At 58.4% G+C, this 12,329-nt stretch overlaps 1 protein-coding gene across 1 annotated transcript in view; it reads right to left on the reverse strand.

Moving 5' to 3' along the window:
- Positions 1–11,559, reverse strand: part of MRC2 (mannose receptor C type 2) — a 28,803-nt gene extending 17,244 nt beyond the window's left edge. The window contains exons 1-2 of the mRNA XM_051768659.1: positions 11,342–11,559; positions 213–611 (exon numbers count right to left, since the gene is read on the reverse strand). Of these exons, the coding sequence (XP_051624619.1) occupies positions 213–611; positions 11,342–11,462 (520 nt within the window). The 5' untranslated portion in view covers positions 11,463–11,559. The remainder of the gene's footprint in view (positions 1–212; positions 612–11,341) is intronic.
- Positions 11,560–12,329: the final 770 nt, after the last annotated feature.

A 12,329-nucleotide genomic window follows, 5' to 3' on the forward strand; every position in this document is an offset into this window, starting at 1 on the left:
TGGAGGGAGGTTTGGGGTGAGGGGTGGTGTGGGGGGTGGTGTGGGGGGCAGGGGTTACCCAGAGGCTGCCCCGCTCCCACCAGCCCAACCCTGCCTGGTTCTGCAGCCCCAGCGAGCCGGGACCGAGCTGGACCCGCCCGCCGCAGCACCGCGGCCTCCGCTCACGTCTGGGGTTGGGTTACGGCACAACACGGCGCCCGAGGGGGCATTACCAGAGTAGGGCACGGAGCACAGGTCCTCCTCGGTGCCATAGGTCCTCCACTGCGAGCCCCGTGCCTGGTCCCCCCTGTCCAGGGAGGCGTTGGCGGGGCGGGCGCCGAGGTGCTGGGAGAGCTGCTCGCCGAGCCCGCGGCAGCTCCAGCGCATGTTCACCGACTCGCGGTCGCACTCGTAGGTGGCCAAGGGGTGCAGCCCCGCCGTGCTGTTCCCCCCGTGCCACGACACCCCCAGGCACTGCATGGCCCCCACGTTGAAGAGGCGGTTTCGGGAGACCCATTTCCACTGCTGGGCCGGGGCGCTGCCGTTGCAGCCCTTGGCCAGTCGCACCAGCGAGTCCTTGGTCTCCAGGCAGCCCTGGGAGCCCGTGTTGTAGATGAGGAAGACCTTGGAGTCTGGGGAAGAAACAAATGGGAAGGGGATGAAGCATCGCTGGGGACTCAGCACGTGCCACGCATCCCCTCCAGCCCCGACAGGACATCCTGGCTCCACGCACAGCAAGGTTTGGGTGCATCCCTGGGACCTGCTTCCTGCAGCACTGGCACAGAGTTTGTCCTGATGCCTGGGAGGGACTCCAAGCAGGGTGACATGGGTGGGTGTCTGCACCCAGGGTGGCATCACCAGGTGTGGCTATTGGGCCTCGGAGCCGGAGCAGAGAACTCACCCGCGCTCACCACGTCACTGGAGTGGTTCAAAACTGAGCTGCCATGGGCAGCACTTGGCCACAGCATTCCCAGGCATTGCAACGAGCCTGTGCCAGTGCTGGAGGAGCCAAGGGTTTCAGCACCAGCCATCTGCTCCAGGCTGAGGAGAACAGAGCAGGGACACGGGGAGCGCATCCATCAGTGCCGGGGGTGTCTGGGGACCTGCTGAAAGCTGCAGAGCAGACAGCAATGCTGGGAGAAGGTCTCCCTTGCTGTGATGGAAAAGGTCTGTACAGCCCCAGCTGTACAGAACGTGGCGTCAGGACCCTCTGGAATCCCAGCCCAGGCGTTGGGAGGCAGGAGCTGAGTGAGGGGAATCACTGCCAGCAGATAAAACACAGTCACGGAGGGGAGACAGGCTGAGCTCAACCCCAGCTCCACACACATCCCAGGGCCCTGCCACGGGCCAACCCTGCATCCCCACGGCAATTCCCTGATCCCAGCATCACCTTGGTCCCACCCCACCACGAGGCCCCATCCCAAAACCTGTATAAACCAGTAAATCCTGGACGTCACACTGGGACTCGCTGCTCCAGCTGACCTGCCATTTTTAAGGGATACTTTATTTATTCCAGTGAATGTTTCTAAGGTAAAAAGCTGCCCCAGGGCTCCTCACCACCTCGACCTCCCCCAGTGCCCCAGCAAGAAGCTGCCCAAAGCACCACATCAACACCACCACTTCTGTTGTTCCTTTTTTTTGTCTTAAAACGACCCATTTTTTTCCACCACAAGCGTTCACCAGAAGTCCAAGCGAGCTCACGGGCCCCGCTATATTTAGCTCTGGTTTGCTTTGGTTTTTTGCCATTGTAGGAATTTTTTGGGCTGAAAAGGTTTTCATTTCCTACTTCCCACCCCCAGCCTCACCCTGCCCCAGCTCTGTTGTTACAGGAGGCTCCTGCACATTCGAGCGACAAACATCTCAGCTCAGAGAACTTCCTTGCCTTGTCTGAAAGGGAAAAATAAATGGAGGAAAACAGACACCCCCATTGCAGTTGGGAGCTCCAGCATCCACCTGGCTCCAGGACAGAAATGATGTCAAAGGCTCCTTCCCCAGCCCAGATGATGTTGGTGATGATGTCAAATAAACAAACAATGAAGCCCCTTTGCAGGGCTTCATTTAATTCAAGGGAAACATTTAATTTCACTGAAAATATTTTTCAAACCAGGACAAGTGGGAAAACAAGTAAAAATGCAGGCAGGGTTGGTTCTGGTTGGCAGAAGCTCAGGTCCCTTAAACTGGTGCTGGTGTTTTCCCAGCTGGAACTGGCCTGATCCTGACTTGGACAGCAGGAGAGCAGCTCATCCCCCCCCCAGCACCATCCATGGCATTCCCAGCCCAGCTCTCTCCCCTTCCCACCTGCAGCAAGGGGGGTGCAGCTCCCCCCAGCACTGGAGACATGGTGGGGGGGGTCTTTAAGCAGTTTTGGGTGATGCAGCATCACTGCCATTACCCAATGGACCCAAGTAGCAGCACTGGGGCAGGATGAGGCCTCCCTGGGGCACAGGTTGATGCCACAGAGCTCTGCAAGGAGCCAAACAGCAGCACTGTGAACATCACCACGGTCAGGGTCAGCTATGGGACACCCTCCTCTGTTATCTGTGAGCCTGGCTTTGCAAGAAAAATTAACATCAGCTTGGAAAAGCCCTGGAGCCAACCCAGGAATGGTACTGGGGTGCCCAGTGCCATGTCAGGGCTGGCAGCACCGTGCAAGGGCAAGGGCCATGCTCACACTGCTCAGAGGAAGCTGTCCAGACTGGAGGGGGCAGGCCCAGGGCCAGAAAGGCACAAAATATCATTTTACTCTAAAAAGAGAAGAGTTGGAGGTAGGAAATTACAGGGTGAGGGTTCCAGGCTGCCCCCGCCCCTGCAGGCAGCTTAGCACAGCTCAGCACAGCACAACACGAGGCCCCCCCAGCTAAAAGAAGGCAGCAGAGGCCACCCAGCGTGTCCCCAACCTCCCCTGGGCCACGGAGGAATGGGAAAGATCCACCCCCTCAGCACTTCCAGCTTCTCCCCCTGCAAAACCACCGTGCACTGCCAGGGGGGAGCTGGGGGGTGACCAGCACGAGCTCAGCACCGGGCAGCAGAGCTGGGCTGCACCCAAAACACACTTCCCTTTTCCTTACTCATAGGGAATTTGGGGCTGAGTGACCCCCACCGTTGTCCACGACATTGGCAGGGGTGTTTGGGCAGGTCCCTGATGCACTGAGAGGAGTGTTCAGCCTCCCTGACCCCCGGGATGGATGTGGAGTTGGGGGGGATGGGATGAGTTTATAACTGTAATTATGCTCTCTAATTTTTCACAGCCAGCAATCACTGCCAGCAATTTTAAAATAGATGGACATATGGCTGCAAAAAAATAATAATGCCATACAACATGGATATAAATTGTCCATTTCTTGCTGTACAAATAATAGAAGCAAGTTTGGCAGGTTTTTTTTTGTTGTTTTTTTATATATACATCTCCCTTCTATGTATAACTAAAAAATGTGCTAAAATTAATATAAAATGCTTTTACTATAAAGTAAATCCCTTTATGAATCCCTTTGTCCAACCTGGTATCCCTCAGAGCAAACCCAACCCTTGCAAGAGGCAGCTCCAGAGGAGCATCCCAAAGGGGCTGGGAATGTCCCCATCCCTTCTAGGGCCTGCCCTCCACAGCCATGGTACAGCTCCTCAGGTTTTGGCACCCACCAGCAGACCTGAAATCCCACAGGCAGAGCTTCCCAACCACCCTCCAGTCACAGAAACCCACCCACAGCAACCCCAGATCCTTCCCAAATAGGAGCTGCCCTCTGGAATGGGGCAAAGAGCACTGGAAAATGCAATCCTGCTGGATGCTCTGCCTGGAATCACCCCCAGGGCTGGGGTGGGCACCCTGTGCATCCTGTGCCTCTCCCTCCTATATCCTTCATCTTTCCAGCAGGGCCTGCTCAGAGCAGCTCTGCTCCATCACATCCTGCTCCTCCTCCTCCTCCTCTGGGGAGGAACAATGTAAACAAAGGGAAAACCCACGTGCTTCCAGCAAGGACAGGGTCTTGTCCCAGCCATGCAGCCACTGGGATGCTGCTTCTGGCTTACTGGTGGGACCATGGAAACCAGTCAGTGCTACAAGGCAGAGTGATGGTGGGGACAGGGGGGAGCTGAGGTAAGAGCTGGACACCAGCTCTGCCTGCAGGAACACTCTCCATGTGGGAAATCAGCAGGAGAAACTGGCCTTGGCACTGCTGGCTGAAGGCTGCAGGGCTGAAGAAGCTGCCACCCTTTGGGGCAGCCCTCAAGGCAGCTTTTCCCCCCCCACACCTGGCTGCAGGTTCTTTTTCCTTAATCAAAAAAAAGCAAGTTCTCAGCCAGCAGGAAGCCTGAACTGAGGGAACTCAGCTCAACCCTCCCCACAACAGTCCCCAGCAAATAAGGAAAGCTTCACAACCTGCAATTTTGGGGAATGTGGGCAGCACCAGATGAGAGAGGCCATGGGGCTGGGGAGGCTCCAGGGGGCAGAGGTGGTGGTAAACACAGAAAGCCCTGCAGCACAACAGGGATGGGCACCCTCAGCACCAGCACCTCCCAGCCTGGCCACCCACACCAGGACACCCAGGGCATCTGTCACCCTCCCATCACCACAACAAATGCAGGGAGCAAATTTAAGAGGACTGGCCCCCAGCCCTGGTTATCCCAGGCTGGAGCAGCTCCAGGGCTCTGGCTCGTGGCAGCACAAGGGGAATGCTGGTTCCAGCACAGCAGTGCTGTGAGGCTCTGTGCCCACACCCCTGCCAGCTCCTGGGCTCCCAAGTGCTGGCAGAGCCCCTTGAGCAGCTCTGGGGCTCAGCCCCCTCCTGCACCCACCCCAGAGAAGGTGCTCCCTGCCCTTGTTCCACTCAGGGCTCCCCTTTATTTGGGGAGCTCGTGGCACTTGTGCAGGAGGCTGAGCACACACAGAGAGCCAGGGGGGTGATCCCCTCCTCGGGGCTGATCCCCTCCTTGGAGGTCCCTGTGCTGCAGACACCCCATGGATGTGGTTTGCTCCAAACCACCCAGCACAGGCAGCAAAGCCTCAAAGCCCACGTGGTGCCCCAGCTCCATCAGGGCTCCAAGACCCAGGAGCTCCCTCCTCCAGGAGCTCCCTCAGGGCCTGCAGACCCCTGAGCTAACAAACACCTCCACAAAGACTTGGGAGCCCAGGCAAAAGTTGTACCCATCAGGTCCCTTCACTCACATGGTGCAGAAACAAAGCCCTGTTCAGCCCAAACCTCCTCATGCCACGTGCTCTCACCCACCAGAAAACAGGGCACCTCAGCCCCACTGAGGTGGGGCAGGTTCACCTGCTCCAAAACACCAGGTTTTCAGCCTATTATTGCTGCCCAAGGGTAAGGAAGGCTCCAAAACCCACATGGCACTGATGGAGGAAAAGCTGTGGGAAGTGAGAGCTCATTACACAATAAACAAGATGGGGATGGACCAAGTGTGGGGGATGATCAGCAACAGAGAAGCAAAACCCCCCTGGAATAAAAAAAAACAAAAAACAACAAAACAAAACAAAACAAAAAAAACCAAACAAAAAAAACAAAAACAAAAACAAAAACAAACAAACAAACAAAACCCCCAAAAACAGAAAATGAAGAGAAAAAAAACCCCCGCAGATAGGCTGAGAGAGCTGGGGTTGTTCAGCCTGGATCAGAAAAGGCTTCAAGAAAACCTCAGAGCCCCTTCCAGTGCCTAAAGGGGCTCCAAGAGAGCTGGAGAGGGACTTTGGACAAGGGCTTGGAGTGACAAGAAAAGGGGGAATGGCTTCCTCCTTCCTCCTGACAGAGGGCAGGTTTAGAAAAAATATTGGGAAGAAATTGTTCCCTGTGAGGGTGGGGAGGCCCTGGCACAGGTTGCCCAGAGAAGCTGTGGCTGCCCCTGGATCCCTGCAAGTGTCCAAGGCCAGGTTGGATGGGGCTTGGAGCAACCTGGGCTGGTGGAAGGTGTCCCTGCCCATGGCAGGGGGTGACACTGGATCATCTTTAAGGTCCCTTCCAACTCAAACCACTCTGGGATTCTGTGAAGAACCAATAATTGTTGCTCACTGAACACAGGAGGGTTTTGCCTGAGAGAGCCTCTGCCAGGCCCAGCCTGCACAGCCCTGAGGAGGGGAGAGAACTGCTGGGATGGGGAGAGACCAAGCCCCAGCTCCATCTTCAATTCCATATTACTGGATGAAATACTCCTCTAGATGAAAACCCCTGTTCTGGAAAGAGGTTCCCAGCAAAGCCCTGGTGTCACCCCCAGCTGTCAGTCCAGCTGACACCATCCCCTTGTGGAGAAGAGCAAAAGCACGGCCATTGCCATGAAGGGCAGCAAGTTCTGGCCCCAGGAAGGAGCCTGTGCATCCCCCTGAGGGCTGGGAAGTGACAAAAGCAGCAGCTGTGCTCGTGGGAGCTCCCAACAGCAGAGCTGGAGCATCCCCTGCTGCCATCCCTGCAGGACACGAGAGCATCCCCACCCGTGGGAAGGGTGTCATGGCTCTGCCTCCCTCCTGAGCTGCTTTTGGCATCAGTATCTCCATGGAACTGCTTAAAGAGGAACTTCAGACTGAATAGAAAATAAAAGGGAAGGAAATACAGCTGAACCAGCAGCCCCAGACACGCTGGCAGCCCTCAGGAAGGGCACCGGCCACGCTCCCGTCTGCTCCAGAGCCCGGGGCAGACACAACCTCCCACCTCCAACACTCCTAAATTAGAAGTTTGCACCAGATGCTGCCTGACATCCCACAGATTCACCCAGCTCAGCACATCCCCGGGGCTCAGCTGGGGCCAGACTCCTCCAGAGGCAGCTCTGGGTGCTCCAAGCCAAGCTCCAGAATAAAGGAGGGTGGTTATTAGTTGTTTTTCTGTTTTTTTAAAAATAAACCTCCAGGAATAAGGAGCAGATCTCTTGTTAGGGGGCAGAAAGCGAAGCTCCTGATGGCCTGGTTGGGGGTATGGAGCAGCAGGATGTGCACTTGGAGCTGAGGAACTCCTCTTGGCTTGAGGAGAGGAGCTGCTGTTTATATGGGGGGAGCTGGACGAGAGGAGCTCCTTACTTGGCTGCACCACTGCCGGCTACCTACCACCCTCTGCCTCGGGAAGGGCTTGGAGGAGGGCCACAGCCTTCACTTCAGCCTCTCTGCAGACACTGAGGAGCCCATTCTCCCTGCACCCTGCCCGGGACACACACAGATAAATGCATTCCATGAGGGATGCTCGACCAGGGCAGCTCAAGGGACTCACCCAGGGACAAGGGAGATGGGAGGGTCAGCATCCCTCTGATGCTCAGCAAAGAGGGGAAGGATGGAAACCTTCTCCCATTTCTCCCCAGACTTGGCCCAGGCTCCAGCCCCGTGGTGGCTGCACACATCCAGGGGTGCTGACTTCCCAGGAATGCAGAGGAAGGCAGCAGCATCCAACAGGCTCCAGGCGGGATGGAGGAGTGTGACAGACCCACTGAGGGCACAGGGGGAGGAGTGAAGGCCCCCTCCCAGGACACAGTGGCCAAACACCCACCCCTGGCAGCGCCATGACCGGGCACTGCTCTGGCCCTGGTTCCTCTGACCACCCCCATCTGCTCATCCACCAGAACCACAGACCCCCTGGCCAGCAAACTGGTGTGGTGGCCACCTCCAGGGGTGTGAGGTGAGGTGCAGGACACCCCTGACATGTCCCCATCCACATGCTGCTTCCAGCACAGTTGGCTGAAGACTTACCAAATTTTTCAAAACTACTAAAGCAACTCCCTGCAAAAAACAGATAAAAGATCCATAGATTTCTCTTCCCTTGTTTCTCCAGCACTATTCCCACTATTACTTCCCCAAGCAGTGCCATTGTTCCGGAGCGGGATCCCAAATTTTACCAAACCCAAGCACATCCACGCCACAGGGGGCAGCCCTTGGTGTCCCACAGCTTTGTTTGTTAATTGAAATGATATTTCCCATGAAAATCCCCCCTGGGTGTCCTTTGCCTCATGCCCAGCACTCCCAGACCAGGCATTACCGGGGTAAATGGGGCCGTTACTGCAGAACCCAAGTCTGGATTTGGGGGGAGGAAAGGGAAAGGCTCAATCTCCCCACTCCCACCTCAGCACCATCCTGCAAACGTGGAAAGTCCCATTTCCATCCCAGCTGTGACACCACGAGGAGCAGTGCAGGACTGAGCAGTGGGATGGGGATGGTGCTGGAAAATACCCTGTGCCCCCTGCAAAGAGCCAACCCTGCACTCCTGGGCTAAGCAGTGCTCCCAGGAATCTGCAAGGCAATCCACTAATCATTTTCTAATCCTTAATTAACTAAAGATGGGTCCTTTAAGAACAAGAGCATCTGTGTGGCTCTTTTGGGCTCCGAGCAATCTTAGGAATGACAAAAATGTCGATGCTCCGCGGGCTCCGCACGGTTCAAATTAATTAAAATCCTGCTCCTCGGCTGCACGTGAGGAACCAAATCCTACAAATTGCTTAAACAACCTTGGAGAAAGGCTGGGTCGGGATGGGCTGCAGTGGGTGGGTGGGTGGGTGGGAAGGCGTTGCTTCCACTCCCACCAGAGATCCATCCACACTGGTGGAGCTGAGCAGGGCACAGTGATCCCCTGGGCAATGCTGGGACCTCCAGCAGAGCTGGGCAAAACCCTTCCCTTCCTGCTCCGGGATCAGAGTCTCCCGTGATGGATTTATCAGCTGGAAAAGATGCTTTAGCAGACAGGAATTATACCCCTCAGCAGACATTTGCTTTGATCTGGGGGCAAAAAGTTTCCCTGGAAAACACTTAAGGAAGAGGGAATGCAGCAGAGGGAATGCAGCAGAGTGCCTCTGCCCTGCAGGGAAAGGTGCAAAATCCAGCCAGGAATAAAGCCAGGGAGAGAAAAACCTGCAACGTGGCTTTAACCATCACCGGGACCTCACGCCTGAAAACGCCTCCACACCCACACGTGCCCACCAGGAGCACCTTCCCATGGGAAACCTCAACACAGCAGGGTGGCTTTGGGGGAAGGGGACAGCTTAGCACTGAAGGTTAAAATAAATCTCTTTTGCTTTTCACTCTTGTCACTCTTGCGCAAGAGCCATCCCTGGCCCCGCTGTCGCTTCCCGGCTGCTGCTGCAGGCGCCAGTGAGGTCCCCGCTGTCCCCTGCCCCCTGCCAGGCTCTGAGCAGCAAAGCCACCACCTCTGTTCCCCTTTCCTGCTCCCAAATAATCCAAAGAAGACCGAGTTATAATTTCTTGGGGCTGCATTTGCCGTGCAACAATCTATTTCCATCAGGAAGGGGGAAACGGGGAGGAGGGAAATTCCCACAAGGGCTGCTCTGTCTGTTGTAAATTCTTCCCGGGTCCCTTTTGTCCCCTCCCTCGATGCAAAGCCCAGGACAGGTGGGAAGATGACCCAGCATTAAATCCCAGCATCCACACAGGGACCTTGTCCTGCCTGCAGCCACGTCGGGACAGGAGCTGCTGCCTCGGTTTCCCCGGGATGGGCCCGCGGTGCCCACACGATGCTGCAGAGACGGGGCAGTGGGAGGTGATATCCCAGCAAGGAGCCCCAAACCTCCTGCCAAAAGAACCACTCCAGCTTTCCTGGTGGAGGAGTTTTTTCCCCAGAGGCAGGAGTTTGGCACAAACCCCTCGAGGAAGCAAGAGCTCCCCAGGGGAAGCAGCGCTGCCCGGCCGGGCCGGACACTGCCGGCGCTGTCCTTGAAAACAAGGGACTCTTGGGACTACTCCATCCCCATCCCAAAATCCCCGTGAGGATCCTTCCCCAGCTGCAAACCCAGCCTGGTGCACTGGATGTGGCACTTCCATTGGTGCCATCCCTGACCCCTTCACTCACTGGGGCCGAGCCAGGGCTGACGGTGGGGGGAGCAGCCAAAAGCGGGGATGGGGATGGGGAGGGGGACGAGCTGAGGGTGCTCAGCACCAGCGAGGCACGAGTGACTTGGCCCCGTGGCTGGAGGCCTCTGAAAGCCGCCTTGTTCCTCTCCCAGCCCCTGCACGGGGTCGGTTCCCACCCCGCTCCCGTCTCACCTCCAGGACAGAGGTGCCTCTGTCCTCGGGATCGCCAGACCTGGATCCCACCGACATTTTTTAGGATGAAACAGCCAGAACCGCCCCTTAGAGGTAGCAAAGCCCTGCTGAAATCAAGCAGCCCCCTTAAAACCCACAGAAGGAGGAATTCACGGCCCTCAAGTAAATTATGGGGAGGTTTAACAGGAATTCAGCTGCGGGAAGTCGACGGCTCCTCCAAGCACCTCGGGGGATGGGGGTCTCCTCATCACCTCCTCCTTTCTCCACCTCCCAGACCAGCAGTTTCTCCTCTGATCCCAGGACAGATCCCTTGCCTGGCATGGGATTGCTGCCCACCGGCACCGTGTCCATGACCCTCCTCGTTTTCCCCTCGGGATGCTCCAGCCCCAGGCGCTGCGGGACTGGGGGGAGAGGAGAAAGGGAGGGCAAGGGGGGAGGAGAGGAGCAGTGCCCTCCTGTGCTGCCGCTTCCAAATCTGCTTTGGATTTGCTAAATGTGCTCTAATAAAATAGGCCAAGGGTTTACTGTGGTTATTTTCAGGCAGAAGTAGCCAATTCTGCTGCCTTTTTTTGCATTTTTAAAAGTTTTCTCAGTAGGGCCGAAATAATTCAAGGAAGCCCCAAAAGCAGCTCCTTGCTTCAGGGCTAGACTATCCCGGGATAAAAAGTGTCTCAAATGGCAATTCCAGGGGCAGTCCCAAGGAGCCTCCGGTGTCTGGTTCACGGTGTCTTCAAAAGGTTAAAAAAAAAAATACAACCCGTGAGAAGTTACAAAAAGAAAAGTTTGGAAAAACGCACTCGGGCCCCGGGGGGGGCACTTTTCCATAGGATTAACACGTCGGGAGAGGGGAGGGGGGTCAGGATGGGAGAGGGAGGAGACCTCCAACAAACCCCTTCGGCCCCTTCCCGACCTCCCGCTCCGCGAACAGCCCTCCCCGGGGAGACAAAGGGCCGGAGCGGGGCCGGGGGTCGGCGGAGCCCTCCCTGGACCCCTCCCGCGGCCGCGGAAGCGTTTCCGCGGGGCTCGGCGGGCGCCGAGCGCGGGGAGTTTTACACGCTCGGAGCGACAAAAAGCGAGCGAAATACGCGAAATACGAGAAAAACAAACGCGGCGCGGCCGGAGCGGAGAAAACAAAACGCGGCGGGACGAACGGCGAGCGGAGGGGGATGGAGCAAAACGAACCGTGGCAGGAGCAGATAAAACATCCCGCGAGGAAACAAACCGGAGCGATTCCACCGGCGATGGAGCGAGGCGAACCCCCCCCCACACCCCATCCCCGCCGGGGTCCCGCCGCCGCCCCCCGCCCGGCCGGGGGGGTCCCCCCAGCCCTCCCCACCCTTTTTCCCCCCGGGAACGGGGCTCGGGGGGTGCGGAGGGAGGGGAGCGCGGTCCCACCTGGGTGCGCAGCGCCGAGCAGCAGCTGGAGGCCGAGGAGGCAGCAGAGGGGGGCGCGGAGGGGGGGGCGCGGGGGGGGGCAGAGGGGCCGCGGTCCCGCCGAGCCGCGCCCCATCCCCATCCCTGCCCGCTCCGCTCGGGCCGCGCCGCTCCTGCCGGGCCGGGGGCGGGGAGGGGACCGGGGATGGGGGAGGAGGAGGAGGAGGAGGAGGAGGAGGAGGAGGGACGCGAGCGGGAGAGGGAGGGGAGGATGGAGGGGGGGGAAAAAGTTAAAGAAAATAAAATAAGCGTGCGCGGCCGGGCTCAGACACTGCGTCAGCGGGGCCCGGCCCACGGCGGGACCGGGGGGCGGCGGCCGGGGGGTGCCGGGACTGGGGGGGCTCCGCCCGCGGCAGCGCGTCCGGAGGGCGGGGGGTCCGGGGGTGAAGCTGCGGGAGTGGGAAAAGCGGTGCCCAGCCTGGCCAGGGCATCCCTGCAGACCCTCGGGAAGGATGGTGGGGTCCGGGGGTGAAGCTGGGGTCCGGGGGTGAAGCTGGGGGGTTGCCCAGCCTGGCCGGGGCATCCCTGCAGGCCCCCGAGGAGGGCGGGAGCGTTTGAGGGTGAAACGCGGGGGGTGGCAAAAGCAGAGCCCAGACTGGCCAGTGCGTCCCTGCAGACCCCTGGGGAGGGCGAGGGGGTTTGGGGATGGAGGGGGACCCGGGCATGAAGTGTGGGAGTGGCAGGAGCGGTGCCCAGCCTGGCCGGGGCATCCCTGCAGCCCCTCGGGGCTGGGCTGGCTCCCTCCGCAGGGCGCCCACGCGGCTCCCTCCGCATCCCGGGTGGTCCCGATGCCCCGGGACAAGTGAGAGGGAGTGTGGGAGATCCCCGCGGTGCCTCCAGCCCCGCAGTATGGGACCCCACCTCCGCCGGGAAAAACAGCCAAGGGCTGCTGTGAGCTCCCACCACACGCCCTCCCTTGCACCACTGGGTGCCCGGCAGAGTTCTCTCA

This window comes from Manacus candei, unplaced genomic scaffold, assembly GCF_025592945.1.
Source record: "Manacus candei isolate 608988 ecotype Guabito, Panama unplaced genomic scaffold, ASM2559294v1 h1tg000096l, whole genome shotgun sequence".
NCBI classification, from domain to species: Eukaryota; Metazoa; Chordata; class Aves; order Passeriformes; family Pipridae; genus Manacus; species Manacus candei.